The sequence below is a fragment of the Lissotriton vulgaris genome, chromosome 5 (genome assembly GCF_964263255.1).
Source record: "Lissotriton vulgaris chromosome 5, aLisVul1.2, whole genome shotgun sequence".
NCBI lineage: Eukaryota > Metazoa > Chordata > Amphibia > Caudata > Salamandridae > Lissotriton > Lissotriton vulgaris.
The window spans coordinates 1,290,330,977-1,290,348,810 of NC_141693.1; the positions used below are offsets into that span (position 1 = coordinate 1,290,330,977).

General features: G+C 45.7%; 1 protein-coding gene across 1 annotated transcript in view; it reads right to left on the reverse strand.

Moving 5' to 3' along the window:
• Positions 1-17,834, reverse strand: part of CELSR2 (cadherin EGF LAG seven-pass G-type receptor 2) — a 245,899-nt gene that overhangs the window by 101,900 nt on the left and 126,165 nt on the right. The window contains exon 2 of the mRNA XM_086919657.1: positions 91-729. Coding sequence (XP_086775783.1) covers positions 91-729 — 639 coding nt within the window. The remainder of the gene's footprint in view (positions 1-90; positions 730-17,834) is intronic.

Consider the following 17,834-nt stretch of genomic DNA (forward strand, 5'->3'; position numbering starts at 1 on the left):
TGTTATTCGCATACCCCATCACCTCTTCTGGTGTGAGAGGGCATGTTTAACTATCCCACTACACACTTTTCCACTCGTCACTGTACTTACCAGTGAAATCATCCAGGCATTCGCAGGTGTAGCCACCCTCGCGACTCCGGCAGTGCCCGTTGTTGCGGCATGGGCTGGAGTAGCACAAATCCACCTCAGTCTCGCAGTAGTCCCCGGTGAATCCAGACGGGCAGCGGCAGCGCAGGCCATTGATGGGGTGGATGGGGCGGAAGAGGATAGTGTCAGATGCAATAAAGGGAGCAGAGCTGTCGAATTTGAGCACAGAAACACAGCGCATATAGTTCTCACAGGGCTCACGCAGACAGATGTTGTCGTCGAAAGGTAGCACTCGCTGGCTGGAGATGGCAGCCAGAAGAGTGCGGTTGAGGTAGAGCATCTCCTGCAAGTCTTCAGAGGGGAAGAACTGATCCCGAGCCCCGCCCGGCAGCAGCACCGAGAGACTGACGTTGAGGATGTTGGCACGCACATCAGTGTCATTCTGGATGTTGAAGATGACAATGTCATGGCGGGTGGCAGACAGCACAGCTGCCACCCCGTCAATGAAAAGGGACAGCAGGGGTGAGAGGAAGCGCTCTTGTGACATGTCCTCCAGTCGCAGGGTGATGCTGTTGGTCAACATTTCGTCAGTGATAATGGTGACGAGCAGGGAGCATTGAGCAGTAACACTGTGGGTGCCATCTGCAAGCAGAAGAAAACAAGCAGATTGTTAAAGGGTTAAAAGAAGAAGCACACTGGAATGGTCATTCCAAAACAGGGTCAAGACAAGTGTGGAGTCAAATTTACAATAGAATAAACATACAGGAATGGTCAACAGGGCCAATACTTCAGAAGAAGCAACTTGTGAACATAACTAAAGTGTCAATAGGTGCAGGCAAGTACCCAGGGGCAACACTCGAACAGGATGCACATAAATAAACAAGGCATACAATATTAGCAGAATCACCAGTGCTCCTGGGTGGAAATCTCTTTAATGACTAGCAAGATTTATTAAATGCATAGAAAACCCAAGACCAAAAACTCCCAACCTGCACTTAGGGGCCGATTAGGATTGCGGTGAATCCGCATCCTCCGGGCCGGCGGAAGCCACCGCCGGCCCGGAGGATGCGGATTCACCGCTGCGGTGATAGAAAAGACCCCCCGCCAGATTAGGATGGCAGGGGGGGTCGGGCAGACCGTCCGCAGCTTTTCCGCCACGGTACCGCGGCGGAAAAGCTCTAATATGGTGGCGGTGTCTATCAGACACCGCCAGCCATATTAAGATGCATGGGGAAACATGCTTTTCCACTGCAGCTTTTCCGCCGTGGAAAAGCATGTGGTCTTTTCTGTTTGGGGGCCCCCAGGGTGTCAGGGGGTGGGGGGTGCACATGGGGAGTACCTATGGTACCCCCCTGCATTTGCTTGCACATAGCGGCAGGCACCGTGCGGTGCCTGCCGCTTTGTGCATGCAAATGCACTGCATGCATTTTTAGCATTGCGGCGACTGCTGCTTCAAGCAGCACCCGCCGCAATGTTAAAAATACAGGATGTGACCGCCAGGGGGGCGGTCACATCCTAATTCGCACGGAGGGACCGCCGCTGCCCCTGCGGACGGCCCCTCCACCTCTGGGGTGGCGGACGGACGCAGGTCCGTCCGCCATCATAATGACCCCCTTAATACCACATTTCCCCACTAAACATTCATCTGCACTTATCAAAGCCATACCCTAAATACACTGATCAGATGCATACGATTGTGCACCGTGTCACTTAACAAATTAAGTTTGAAGACACAACCTAAAATGCTGAGTTCTCATGTATGAACATTTTTATTCTTATACGGGGGAAGGGCAAATCCTTGCCCACCCTCTACCATTTCATACCCTAAGAGCAGCTACTTATCTTTGCCCATTCATTTCCGCAAGCCATTTAGCTTGGTCACCTCTTGTTCTGCACAGGCGAGGCAGGGCATCATTGAGCTGGTGCCTATGCCAGAGCCCTGCTCCCACCTCTAGCGCATGCCCATGACCCTGAAATCCTTTCGAAAGAGGACCAACAGTGTCTCATCCAAATGGTGCATTGGCATCGGATGCCAGATGTGCTCACCTCCTGTCCGTGCATCTCCTGAAGAGGACTTGTCATATGTGCCAGGGACTCTGGGATTCTAGGCTAAGTGACAGTTGAAGGAGAGAGGCCAGCAAGGGTCATGGATCAGGAACAGACTTTCTTCAATATTTATTGACAGTTTTGTTCGGCATATGTGCGCCATCAACATTCATTTAGTAAAAAAGTCATTTCTGAGCATAGGCTGGTCTGTCAATAGAAGCTCCATAAAAACTTTTAGTACATGTTTGATGTGTAACAATGGCGACCTAAAAGGTTTTCCATAAAAATGCACTGGTCTGAAAATCCTGCCGAGGGTAAGAGGGCTAGGAATCTGGTCGACAGCCTCTTAGAAATCTCATTTTGAATAAGCAAGCATTGGAACAGACAATGTAACGGAGCGTGTGCGTTTCAGTTTCAGTGAACTGATAGACCAAGGAAGTCATTCCTTTCCACATCCTGCAGTCCACATTTAACAAGTAGACCATTTTATTGCTGACACCTTCCAAGGCTCCTAAAATTAAATAAAGTTTCAAAAGCAAGAAGAACTAAAGAGAGAAAAAAATAAACATTCCCACTGTGTGTAGCACGTTATAAAATATTTACGCCCAAAAGAAATACTTTTCAAAGAAAAGAAACAAACGGATTTAAATTGTAAATACCAAATGTTTGTTCAGTGTCCACAATTAAGTTTGTTACAATTCATGCAGCTAACTACAATTTGCAACTTCAGTTGCTAGGTGGCTACAGAAACACTTAATACCATGTTTCCAGTTCTTGGTTTTCATTAACAAATCCGTTCATTTTGGTAGTTGTAGTGTTTGCTGTATCTGCCCAAAACGGACAAACAGGTGGAAATTGAAGTCTGCAATTATCCAAGCAGAGGCCAAGGATTAAATGGGCATCGGACATCTACTGCTTTCGCCACCTCAAACAGGCCTTCCTACGCGGAAAGACTGAATGTTAAGAGAATCTGCAGCTCGACTTGGGCCAGCACCAAAAAATGTCACCCTCTGTCCGTCTGTCTGTTCCTGCCTCGGTCATCTGACTGTCCGTCTTAACCGCATCTATGTGTGCTGCCTCACTGTATGCGTGTGTTGCAGGATAGGGAGTGGGCTAATGTGCATTCTTCTTCTCTCTTTGTTGTGAGAGAGCATGGGGTGTTGGTCTCTGTAAGGGTAGCATATATGTGTCTTGGTCTTTGACAATTGTTGGCTTTATGTTTGCTGATGCAGATGCATTGCTGTCCGTAGCTCTGGTGGTGTATGGACACCTGTAGATTTATTGGCTATTTGATTCACACCAGAATACACAGGATGTTCCCCAACAGACTCCTAGGCTGTCCATAATGTGGAGACAGAGTAGGTACGTCCATACATATGACATGGATATGTAAGACAGTATCTGAATACAGGGTGGAGGCAGCTTAATTTGTAAAACAAAAACAAATAAAAAGTGCCAAGGCTAGTCTAATCATGGGGCTCTGCAGCTTGCACCACCCATTGCTATTGTCTGTGTTGTCAATGACAGTACCTACACAATTACTAACCAACACACAGCTACAACTGTGAAAATGCAGGCCAGGCCCCCACAGCTATAAAAGTAGCAGGTATTAGCTGTTTTTAATGCATACTGAATTAATAAACTATTGCTGTTCAGCTTATTTCAACATTATACAAACAGCGCCACCATGTGGCAGCTGTGAGAAAGTGTCAAGCATCGGAAACCACTGGCTCAAATTAAGCACTCAAGGAGGTTGTGCCAAAACTCAGAGAGGAGACAGGCATAAGGATAGAGGCAACAAGCAGACACTGCCTGTTAGCCAGTGGTTAATTTGTAAAACAATAAGTGTCAGGGCTTTCTTCAGGAGTCAGATTGCACTAGCCCATTTCTTCTGTTAGTGGCACCTAAAACAGAACCAACTACTGACCATGAAAGTGGGGAGAGGATGTGACCTAATGGCCAGAGATACTGACTTCAGAGCTGGGGAACCAGATTCGAGTATCAGCGACGGCTCAACATCCTGTGATTCTGGGCCAGTCACTTAATCTCACTGTGCGTCTATGCTCATGAAAAGTGCTGGTGTTGATGATTAAGTGCCAGTGCTGAGCACCGAAAAACACCAACTCAAATTAAGCACTGCTGCTAGCATTATACTTGAAACCAAAAAAAGGAAAGTGAAATATAAATTCTCAGCGCTGGGCCTGTTGCTGGTGAAGTGCAGCACTGCAATACATTGGCTTGCAGCCAGGAGAGCAACTGAGACAGCCTGGAAAAAAAGATACATGTTGAAGTGGACACCGACTAAAGAATGAGGTATGAGAGGGGTCAGGACGGATGAGAGCGGGGCAAAGGATCTGGCAAACTGGGCGGAGACAAAATGGCAGAACACCTGGCAAACTACGCTATACACAGGACAACTACCAGCGAGGAGTATACTGGGGCAGGGAGTGGGGGTAAGTAAGAGAAGCAGCAATGGAACGACTCCTCAGGTGGCCTGGAAAGAACACAAAAGAAGAAATTGGGCAAGCCATGAAAGGTGGGAGATGGGAGGTGTGCGACTGCGAATATGAACCCAAAATCAGGTGGAGTGGTTTTATTCATCCATGTGAAATAGAGGAAGGTAATGAGCGCAGGTGATATATATATATATATATATATATATATATATATATATATATATATATATGTATATCATACAAGACAAGATATAAAATGATCCGTGTGTATAAGATTAAATACGTTAGGATAAAGTAGTGATGATGTTGACTCATGGAAAACACAAGTAAAGATCATAAAACAATGGTTCGTTGCATGGAGGTTTATAGGCATGATGACGTGTTATGTTAGTGCCTGCATAAGCGCAGGCTGGTGGGATCTACGTGACTGTTGAGTGTACCAGTTGGCGTGTATGCACTTTATAAAAGAAAAACCTATCGGCTTTGTCATTGCCTTTTTCTCAATGATGCACTCCAGAGCTAAAATGTTTGATTTCCGTTACAATAATCCATTGCTTAGAATCGTGGCTTCTTGTCCAGGAACTGAGGTCTACATTTCTCATCAATAATCCCCCGATAACGAATCTGCATTTACTGCAACTATTTATGTACATGTCAGACCAAAGGGCTCGGACACATCACTGGCTTTTCAGCTTAACCACTGTAGTCGTACCTTGAGCATAAGTATTCAAACAAAGCATAATGTGCAATTCAAGTACTCTTTTTCTGCGGAAGCACACCACTTCTGCCCAATGAAAGCTGTAGGAAGGAGGATCGGTGTGTGGAGTCAAAGCCCCATCGCTGGTGGTCTCGTCTGTGTTCTTGGGAGAAGCTGTGACGCTCGACCTAAAAAGGCGGGTCCATAAACTACCCCGCGCTGTAGCGGCCGCTTCCTTGACCCTGGCAATGGAACCTGCCTGCTGCCACGAGGCGCCGGAAACCGAGCCTCCCACCCGGAAACTTGAAGTCTCATGGCATAGTCCGCAAGGCAGCTCAGTGGGTAGCGCGCTACGAACTGGGATGTCTGCCAGTTGCAGGTATCCGAGTGCCCCTCCCAGATAATACAGCCAAATGTGCAGCTGACTCGGCACTTCATTCTTTCCCAAGTTGATAATATGAGTACCACTGGCTGGGAAATAACGGCCTTAAAGCACCAAGAAAACGACTCCGTTTGTAGTGTGCGCTATATAATCGTCGTTGCTTCTTCAGCAGTCCTGAGCCGAACCAGGCTGCTCCAACAAAGTTTACTTTTTAATGAATTATTCATGCCGTTGTCGCAAGACATGTTTTAAAAGGCTTGAGAACAGGCTAGTGTAAGCCTTCAGAATGTTAACAGCCCCCCCCCCTGCCGACCCCAGCATTCACCCCGCCCAACAAAGGCTCCCTGTTTGCTGCTGATGTCATGCTAATTAAAAGCAGTTTGCAGCCAGGCCTGGGCGGCGGTTCGCAGGCCCCTGTGGAGGGAGGGACAGGTTGGGGCACAGCTGCAACCCCATACCTAGGCCAGGAGAGGCCGCACCCACACAATCCCAGACACTACAAACTTCCTACTCGCAGACTTTGTCCTTTAAGATATTTTTGTTTCTTTACGCGACGGGGCACTGAGGCAATACCACCCTGCGTCACCCCTGTTCCAATCTCCTGTGCACAATCCACCCCAACCCCGGCTCCCCGCTACGGCCCGCGTTTGTCACCCCACCGCCATCTTTCCTGTGCACCCACTGGGTTCTGCCCATATCTCACACGTCCTATTTGCCCAATTTCCCACGTTTCTTTGCTTACCGTAATCAGTTCTTCCTTCCCTTTCCTTTGTCTGGCATCCCATGTCTCTTAGCCACCCTGTGAAACATCCTTCCATCTTTGGAGAGGTCTGCCCATTTAGAACCCACCAATCATCTGTGGACCATTTATAGGCAGATCCACACGTCCACCAAATCACTCACCTATCTATGGACACATCCACCAAACATCTACGGCCATATCCACCTTTCTAGAACCCGCCACCCATCAACAACCTCCCCACATCCATTTACAAAGTCATCCACCGGCGTGTCCACGAACTGCACGATGACCTATGAACTCACCAATGCATGGGCACTGATCAATGGCCCCACTGCAATCATTATTTGTATTGGTTCTGTTGAGTGTACATGCGCCCAGGGGTTACAGTGCTAGATATCAAGAGTAACCAGGAAAGAGGAGCTTGAGAAGTGGACAAAGAAAAGAAAGACATTTTAACTAACTACTGACTCCGAGATGATTTTGTTCACTTCTGATCGATAGCGTGAGGTCATTCCAGATAAAGATTAAGAATGATTAGCAGTGATCAATGTTTTTGGGAGTCGGTAACTGTAAAGTAATGACAGGGTCCTATCTATGCAAAAGTTTAAAAAAATGCAATAAAGCATTTGTACTGCGGCACAGCGTCTTAAAGTCAATTCTGTTTCCAACTGGGAGCCAATGCGATGCCTTCAGAGGGCTACAAACACAGCCAAATACGAGAGGCCCACCATCCTGTCGGTCAACCGAAGTTGACTCACTAGATAAGCTGCAGGTCCAAATAGAGCAAATTATTCTAGTGTAGGCACAGATTACTGAGGACTATGGGGCCATCGCTTGTCCTTTAAATGTAAAGACTGGTACTATTTCAGGGCATCTTTATCAGAAGATGGCTGGCAATGCAACTGTTCTTTACCTGCAGGTCGAGTGTATGGATGGAGTCTATTTTGAACACAACATTATGTATGTATCCTGAGAGAACAAGACAAGTTCCGAAATCTGTAGGCCAAAAGGCGAGTATACAGAGATCACAACTTTTTACCTATAACCTCAGGTTTGTCAGAATACTGATTCAGTAAAGGGCTGCATATCCAATCAGAAAACAACAAGATTACTCAATCAGCTCACCTTTAAACTGGCAAAGGACATGGGTGTTATTGTCACACATGTAACAGTCACCAGCTTATAATAAATATATGTTTCATGTAGGACAATTGAATTGACCATGAATATACAAATATTAAAAAGAGGCATTGTATGATGCTCTCGCGATCTATGAACTGTCAGACATGTATCATCACAGCAATATCCATCACTCCAGCTAATGCGAAAATAGTCCCTACTTGTCTGTAAAATGAGCTAAACCTGAGGGGGTCAGAGGAACCGAGTTCCTTTCATTGGCCCAGGAAACAAATTCAGTTCATTGGATTTCACCAGTATGCTCATCAGGGATGAAGCTCAAGTCATCAGGCATGGACTCTCCAGTCATCCGACCAGCAGCGACTTGGTTCCAATAACAGGGGGTCAGACACAAAGTCCCAGATTTCATAGGAATGGGCTGAGAGCCCTTCTTAGGGGTAGAAGATTTGTAGTTCCATTTAGCGGCACGGAAGAGGCTGAGGTACGCTCATAAAAGTGGAACTGCAGGGGTCGAGTTACAGCCACTAGAAGAATAGACATTGAGTTTGCTCAGTCAGAAGGGTCTCAGTGGAGGGTGGCGGCTGACTCAGTGTTTTCCTGTCGCTAATTGTATGGGCCTCAGACTCGGATGACTTCAGTTTAAGCTCATTATCGCCCACCCTGCCGGCACCTTCTCCGCGCACTTGAAGGATATGAGTGGGAAAGGCATGGTCTGCTGGGGTACCACAATACAGCACATCAGCAGCCCATAACTCAAAGGACAGGCCTAGGTCCAACAAAGGTGGCTCAGATGTATGCAAGGGCTAGCGGAACGGGGCGGGTAACAGGGGATGGTTATCACAGCGAAAAACAAAAAACAAATTCCTCAGTGGATGGCTAAAAAGTGACCAACAATGGAATAAGACGAAGTACTGGTATTATTTTTATCTATTTAGCCCAATCATAATGATGGGAATAATGATTGAGTGATTCACGGACACTGTTGGCTCTTGGCCTCACATACTAACAAAAAATAACAATAAATAACCTTCTCGCAGGTCTTTTCCACAATGTCTTTGGGGTCACCACGGATCAGGACGATTGTGCATCATGGACACTGTGTTTCACAGTAGTAAGACGCTAGATAAAACCTGGGGACATTATGGGACCGCCATTATTACAGTCTTATGTTAGGACACTGTCAGCACCTTCGAGTATTCGATCACTGGTGGGATTAAGCGACACCACGCCCCACCTTTCATTTCCCTGTACCGCAAACCGCAAAGTTGACTGCCAGGAGCACAGATTTCATTGGTGCAGAAAGGGCTCTAGCCCTAGGGGCGAGGCGTGTGAGAGCCCCACTTAACCAGTTGCTTCATTCAGAGTTGCTTAATGACCTGGATGATGGCGGCCTTTACTACCCAACCAGGGAAGAGGGCCCCATTGTTTTCCTTACTTTCGTGCGGATCCATGCAAGCCTCGCTATGCGTAGCCAAGCAATGGGACCTCACAGACATTCCTACTCTAGCCAAGCTGGTTTAAGAGCTTTCCGCACCTGTCATTATGTGTCCCCCTCAGATAGTTGCAGCCCAGTCAGGCTGCAGAGCGGGTTTATCCTGCCGGGGCAGACCGTGAGTGAGGCCATGTGTCCCTGGACTGAGCTGGCAAGGTGAGGCGGTGGCCGATCCCGAATGTGAGCAAATACTGTGGGAAGGGTTGAACAGGAAGATCTGAAGTAAGGATATGAGTAGAGTGACAACAGGATTGGGACGAAGACCAGGAAATCCTGTCCTGGCAGATGGACGGCCCATAATTAGTGACTATGAGGTGGAAAAGGGTGTAGGCAGGGGAAGGCGCAACTGACAAAAATAAGTGGTCTATGCACAATAGTATGGGGTGGGTCATGGGTATGGAGAGCCACATGGGCTAGCCAAATAGAGGTAGCTAGTGGCAACATCTAGGCTAATGACAATGAGCTGTGGCCTAGAGACAAGGCAAGAATGTTCATGACAATGACTTGTAAGGTAGTGACAAGATATGGACTCCTGACAAAATATTATGTGCTACTGAGGAGAAATGGGATATACTGGGAACAAAATGTTGGCCTGTGACAGTAAGATGTGGGTATTTAGTGTTAAGTCATACACTAGTGATGATGAGATACGAACAATAAGGCGTGGAAACTGACATGGAAGTGTGCACTACCGACAACAGTACATTGGAAAAAAGATAGGTATAGTGGGGCTAGTGACAAAAAAATGACTGGGCTTTTAGTAGGTGTGTAGCTAAGTGACAAGTTAGTGTCGACCAGGCTTCTCCAACGAGTAGCTCGTGAGCGAATGGTAGCTCACCAACTGCCTGTATGTACCTTTCCTATGTGCAACCCAGCCTATTAAATTAGATGATTTTGCCTAGATAAATTAATTTATGTATGCCAAAATTGAGGAAGTGTGAGTGGAAAATGTCTATATTTTCAAAAACTCATACCCTGGAGAAAAAATATATTTAGATATTATATATGAGTCACATATCATGTGATTTGCTTGCTTGCTAATGTATTTTCCTTTTTTTGTGTGAGTATTATTTGCAGCCCTGATGAAGTTCAAATGTTTCGAACGAAATATGTTGGCTGGCTGTTCTCTTGGCTTGTTTCATGACATACATGGAAAGTGAATAAAAAAAGCTTTAACAAGATACAGAATTGTGGACTTTTCAGTCTTTGGGTGCACCATTGTGTGTTATTATTTCCATTTGTTTCTGCTTGGCAGCGGTATCACGCAGCAGCTGGTACTGTGAATGAAGTGCACCAAGCTCGGATTGAAAGGAACTGTGTGGGAGGTCCGATTCCAGATGTTGGCCGTTGTTGTTAAGAACAGCACAGATGCACCACAGATATTTAACATAAAACAAGCTGAGATTTTGGTCTATCTTTAGAAATGATTCCGAAGAAGATCAGAGTTCTTCAATTTGATTTCTTTTATTTCATAGTGGAACATTGAGACACCATACAGCCGACACGTTTCGTCCCTAAGAGAGACTTCTTCAGGGCTTATCACAAATCAAGAACGTCTTCAGAAGAGCTGCGTGATAAAAGAAACAATCTGAAGAGATGGCGTAGTTCTTGATGAGCGGGATCGTCTTGTCGGTTTAGGAACAGGAGATCCAAATGTAACGTAGAAAAGGGATATCTGTGAACACTGAAATTGTTCCCAATATATAAATATACAGACCGATAGATCTATACAGAGAGGCAGGTCTAAATAGCATCCATATTGCAAGTATGTTCCCACCGCATGAGGACACAATTATCAGATGGTGGGAAGTATGGATAATACCCAGATCGTGCTTTAATATGCCAGATCCAAGATTAAAGAGATGTCCGTCCTGCAGCGACCTGGATGAGTCCAGGCGCAAGGCCGATGTTGTTTGGTTCTTTACACAAATCATGTGATGTTAGGGAGGCTTATTAATATTATCTTGGTGTCACAGGCATTGCCCCAAAGGCTGTTATCTATTATCCACGTAGAGGCATTCTAAATTGAAAAAGCCTTTTCTACATTACTGCTGGGAACTCGGTATAATGTACTGATTTGACCACTGCTAGCAGACTTGCATATGGAGGCCTCTTATGTATCCCTGTCCCATGTGTTCACTATTACAACACAAATAATATTAGTAGCTCTGGATGATGTTCATTGATCACAAGTAGCTCTTACTACAGAAAAGTTTGCAACCCTTGGTGTAGACACAGCTGAGAGCGTGCCAGTAGGGAGGATGGATTGTAGGTAATTCTAAAAAAGTAGTTGGGAACAAGATGATGTATGATAGTGAATCTGATCTGTGGGTTTGTGATGTGGAGGTTTTAGGTTATCTGAGCTGAGGATTTACCAATGAAACCACATCTTCTCGAGACAAGATGCTACATCTTGAAATGTTATGAACAACAATTGGTCCTTCAAACATTCATAATTAATAAAAAAGTGAATATAGACCAGAATCAGCACTGTATTGAGTTAAGATGCCGTACATTTGATTTAATAAATCAAAAGTGACTGGTTGAGATTAATCAGAAAGTATTTGAGTGGGACACAGTCCTGTATCCTTAAAGAACAAACATAAAGACAATCAATCACAAATGAATACACATTTTTCAGGCAAAACAAAACGGAAAGCTTTTCGCCAATACGAATAATGTGGGCAAGCTTTTAGAAGTAAACAGTTATGCACTTGCTTTAACAAATACGTTTAACGAGCATGCTGTTCCAAGAGTCGACGGCGTTTCGATCAATAACTAGATACATTGATCATCATCAGGACAAGAAAGTTTAGCAAGCCTGAAATTACGCTGCCTGTGGAATGACTGAAACGGGGAGGGAGGCAGGAAACACAACATCAAAATCATTTAAGAAGGAAAGTAAAAGGACAAGTAACCTCCTGAAGCTTAACCACACTGTGAAAATGTTGATATACAGAATGCAAAGTTGGCAACATTATTCTATTTGTAAAAGGTGTAATCTGGTTTATGTAAACCAACGGGCTTGCTTGAGTGTGAAACACGGTAAATTGTGGCCGCGCAAGTGGCAGGCAGAAAGAATTACTGAAGGACGCTTAATAAAACGGAGGAAAGCAGAGTCAGCCTGGCAAGTAGCAGGAGTTCCAGATGAAGGGAACTTGGATTAAAAGTGCAGGCAATAAGTGTTAGGGAAGGCCTCAACCCGAGGCGGTGAAGTGGTGAAACCGATGCAGAGTAAAACCAATAGTAAGCCGGTAACTAAAAACCGTGGTGATAGCGCGCAAAGGGTTCTTGAAATTATAAGAATTATAAGAACCGCAGGCGAGTGACGAAGGACTGAAGCAAACCCTTAGATTGGTGAGCATTAAGCAGTGAAAGCTGCGGTGTGAAGACTAACCTGAATGGCAAGTGCGAGAAAGGAAGGATCCAGGGGGATTATATTAGTGGCGTAATATTGGGTATAGAAACGGACCATGATTGAACCAATAAGGGCAGGCGCTTACCTAAATTAGTTAGAATTAATTAGAACCCATGCCGATGTTGAATGAAGACCAAAGCGGTTAAAATACGGGTTAAAATACGGCGCATGGGGAAATTCCGAATGGAACCAGGAGGGCGTCCGTGGGTTAAACTATGACGGCTACTTGCCGATCACAATTTTAGCCTAGAAAGGGAAAGGGCATCAGTAGCGTACAGGGCAGTCACGGGAATGGTGCCGAAGGGTGAACGCAAGCTCTGTCTTACGGGTAGACCCTTTGAGCCTCAAGAGAAGAATCGCTGGGGCGGAAGGACAGCGAGTGACTATGTACAAGTAGGGCGGTGAGGGTCACGTCCATGATGGAGTCATGATCTAGGCTCAACGTGACTCTAGGGAGAGCATGCTCACTTGGTTGGTGAGGCTATTACCGGTGTCCATATTGGGTGAGTGAGGGAGTGCAATGTATATAACCCGGTTTGGAGTGAATCTGTGACATGGCACAATTCAAAAGCATTTAAATGACATTTATATTGACGGAAATGAATTATGAACACATAGTTGAAAGAATACTGGCACTTAGAAAATTAAAACTCGAAATTAAGTAACCCATTAGTGAAAAATTAGTTATTACTGTTGGCAAAAAGGCGAAGCTAGGTTGCAGTTATTAAAGTAAGGTCGTCCAGTCTTCGTTTCTATTAGGCCATGTTTGATAGTGTCCACACGGATGATAAGTTTCAGTTCCTCTTTCTTGAAATGTCCTCTGCTTGTCTTGACAGAGAACGTTCTTGTCCAGATCAATTGTTGTCAGGACCCGGCAGAGATTATTTCCGATTAGGCGGATTGGCTAGGTAGGTGCAAGGCTTCTCCATGGTTTACACTTATGTAGGCCTCCTATAGCATGGGACCGTAGGCTGCACCAGAAGCCAGCCTACAGACCCGATGGCAAGACAATCACAAAGTGTCCTAAAATCCCCCCAGAAACAGGTTCAGAAAACAAGAGTGGTGAAGGCAAAAATGAGGGGGTGATCCTGCAGATAGGAAGCTGGGCATCCTTCCATGATGGAAAAGGTGGAGGTGTTCCCTGCCTCACTTACATTTCAAAGGGCTGCCTCCATCACACTCAGAAAAGAACTAGACACAAGCCTATTATCACGCTAGACATCCTGGAGCTTGGGCTGAGGAAAAAACAGGAAGGAACTTTCCAGAACCAAATGCAGCGGTGCAGGAGACGTTTCCTCCACTTCAAAGGGTGGCATCAGATATAAATATTGGACCTCTTGAGCCACTCATCAGTACACTCCTGGATCTATGGATTTTACAGAAGAAGAACTGCTGTGATCCCCAGAGGACTGTCCTGCTGCATGATGCCTTCCTTGTTCTTCAGATGGGTGCCCTACTGTTACCAGAGGATTGCCCTGCTGCTTGAGGCCTGCCTTGTTCTTCACATCGGCATGGGTTCTAATTGAGACCTGCCCTACTCTCTCGGAAAAAAAACTGGACCTGCTACCTTCATCCAGGGCCAGTTGGATGACCACCTGTTCTGAACCACAGGGACACAAGATCCAGAGGCTGCCCTGCAACTGCCTAGCTGACCTGCTGCAACTGGCCATGCAACTGGACATGACTGAGCCCTGCTGGCCACTGTTGGAGTGAATTCATGATCCCCAAGAGGTGCCTCCTCAGGTCCTGGACATTTGACTGGCTCCAACTGAGCTCCTGTGAAATCCTAAAGTTTTGAACTCTGTGCACCAGAGTTTGAGAACTGAATTTTTTCAGCGGGACAAACACGGTCCCTGCATCCAGCCCGCACTCTGTGGCGGTTGGCCTGAATTTGTGACTTTGTCACTGTCGAGAGCGCCCAGATGCCCATAGTAAGAGCTTGTCTCTATTTTTACTTGAACCTTTAAAATGGCATACCTCAGGTTCTCCTGGTTGGATTTTTGTCATTTTGGTTTCATTTTATTTTAATATCTCTTGTGTTGTGTTTTCCCTTTGTTACCATGTGTGTGCTCCATAGATACTTAACACAGTGCCTCTAAATTAAGCCTGACTGCTTTTGTACCCAGCTACTAGAGGGTTAAGCACAGGTTAATTTAGTGACTTTTGTGGTTCACCCGGACAAGGATTATATTTGTGCCTGAGAAGGGTTTTCACGCCCCTCAATCAATAACACTATTTCGTCAAAAACCTAGTTCTGTTTTTCAACCCTAAATGATATGGCATCTGGTCTCAAATGCTACTATCAGAATAGAAGAAGTAATATTAGCCACATAGAAAACCAGAGAGGATTTTTCTCCATCCTAATAAGTAAATATGCTCAGCACAGTGTAGCTATTTTTCTACCCCAACTCTTTCACAGCCCTGGGACTCCCATGTAGTATCTGACAACTCAGATCACTACTCTTCAACATGTGCATGAAGCCGAAGCAAAAAGACAGCCCAAGCTAGGGATCGCATTAGACACAAACACTGACAACGCGTAGACCATCTTCAAAAAGAGAATTAATCTACCTTATGTTAATACTCAATGGCTATGTTACAGTCATTAAGTATTGGCTTCTATCCTGGCCAATGTATGGCATTACATTACATCTGTTCATGTATCTCAATTACAGAGTTTTTTTTTAACTTTCAAATTTCATCACTCATAGAAAAGGATCAAACAGTATCCATATATGGTATTGCTTTAAAATAAATGTAAATACAGTCTTTGTCCTTCTCTCCATAAGCACTAATACAGAAATGCAATACAACGCTGATTCATTAAATGGAAACTAAATCCCATATCAACATAAAGAACTGGAGAGACTCAAAAGAATCAAATACATTGGCAGCATGCATACTTAAGAACTGACGGACAAGGAAGCCGCTAATTGCAGAATACCCTACTTGGAAAAGCATTTAACGAACTGGCTGGCATCGTAGATACATGAAATACAGTAACAAGAAGCAAGAACAATAGAGGTCATGCTAAGGGATGGTACGATCAAGAGTCACAAAACAATAAGACGCGGTTACATTACTGAAATGTAATAGAAATATTAAGAGCTAGGCACTTAAGAAAACAAAGTTACACTTTGACAGATACAAAGGTCTTGTATAATAAACAAAGGACAAATGTGCCAGAAGTAACTCAATACTGGGAGCTTTAAGGGCTATCCAACATTAATAAACCATGATATTTAAAATCCAAGGATAGCCCAGCTACCCAATTGAATTTAAAGACATCATAATGAATATCTGCATGCCCAAACAGTTCCTATAACATTATATATTACATTAGATTACATAGGAGACACAATCACATTCTCAGACTGATTCAGAATGAAAGGTTTTTGATAACAACTTAAACACTACCTGTAAATCACCCAGAATTGCAATGGCAGATCCTCCACTAAGGCGGAGGAAGGTCGCCCCACTTCTTTGCGGCAGTGAAGTAAAGGAAACATAAAATGATAATTACTCATGTTATTATCATTTTGTCTTTCATTCTGCTGCAGCTTTGCGTTTGGGGTGGGGCTGCTCTAACGACAGAGGATCAGGGGAGCAGTAGTTTGCCAACTCCTGAGTGCACATGACTGTTTGGCTGGCCCTCTCTGGCCAGCCAAACATTCATGGGCACTTCACATCTTCTCCATGCAGGCTGGATTACTGCCTGCGTGGGGAACATGCCTCATTCCCTGGCTGAGCGCCGATCCACGATGCTCTGACTAATCACAACGCTGCTTTGCAGTGTTGTGATTGGGTAATGGGAAGCTGGGAGCCGGGTGCTTCCTGCATCCTGATAAAGGACCGGAGTCTGGATGAAGAGGACGGAGGAGAGGTGGCCGGCCATCAAATGTAAGTGTTTTTATTAAAACTTTTGTCCACGTCTCACCACTCGGGTCCGGTAGCAGCCGCTACTGCAGACTTGGATGTTCAGTGCCCACTAAAAATTACACTCAACCAAGACCTTATTCTTATTTGCCAAGAACAACAATCATGAAACAGTACAAATCTGGTTCAATTACATCAACCATGATGGCTTGGAAGTTTCCCTAAATTTCACTGAATGCCAAGTCAAATGGATTTACCCTGCACACCAACCATATCCTCAACAAAAACACTGGCAAAAACAAATTCAGCCAGGTACCATCTCACTCTTCTAAAGAGAGTGAAACTGTTTCTTTCCGAAAGCAACTTCCGAACTGCTGTTCAAGTTGTCAAATTCTCATTACTGGTTGGTGGCTACGCCCAACTCTATGGCCTTCTAGACTCCACACTGGTACCCCTTAAGGGCATCTTCATGCCCCAGCACTTTTCATCCAGGACCTGAAGAAATAAGATCCTGTCACCTCTAGACTAGTGGAACTTCATTGGCTCCCCAAGCCAGCCCCCACCATCTTCCAAACCAGCTGCATAATTTGCAAATCCATCACGACCAGCACGATGTGAGAAAGACTTGGGAACAGAGAGGTGTCGCCATGGGGGGGGGGTCCTCGAGGCGGGTTGAACAGCAAGACTCCATTCACGGACTACAACGTCCATGCCCCTCTCATGTTTGCTTACAGAGAAACGCCTACGTCGAGGATAACCCGGAAGCAACCCTGAGAGGCTCCGGAAACACTCATGACGGCCCAATAAACGACGGCCAATATCAAGGGGAGGAGTCAGTGACCGGCGGCGCGAAAAGACCAGGAAGGAAGACGAGTGAGCGGGAGAGTGCGGAAAACAGAACAGAGACTGAAGACGTGGGACCCGAGACTGAAGAGGCGGGACCCGAGAAGGAAGACGCGGGACCCGAGTTGCAGGACGCGGGACCATCAGGAAGCACTGAGGAGCCAGAGGAGAGCTGGTACGAAGACTGGTGGTTCCCGGAGGATGCTGGGGAGCAGCCGCAACTCTGGAGAGTTGCGGCAGAGCCGGTGAGTGACTGCGGCTCGAGGGAACCGGGAGTTGGGTTGTGGGGAGAGAGAAGCGGTACCGGGGAGGGTTACGGGTGGCGAGAGATTTCTTTTGGTACTTCAGCCCTAGTAGTGTGGCAATAGCAACAAAGAGGGTTGTAAGGCCTAGCACAGAATTGTTTCAGTACTGCCATAACAATCTAAGCTCCGGGGCAATTCCCCCTCCCCCCCCCCCCCCCCCAACAACGCCCATAATCCCTTAAGACACTAAAACAGACCCTTCTCTCACAAAACCTAAGCCTTATCACTTAAGAAAGCTCTTTCGACACCAGGGTGTGGTGAAGGTATAGCTCACTCACGCATTACTACAAACCCTCATCTCACGGCTTCCTCTTTTCTTTCCTCCTATGAGCCTCCGGGGAGATCACCTTGAC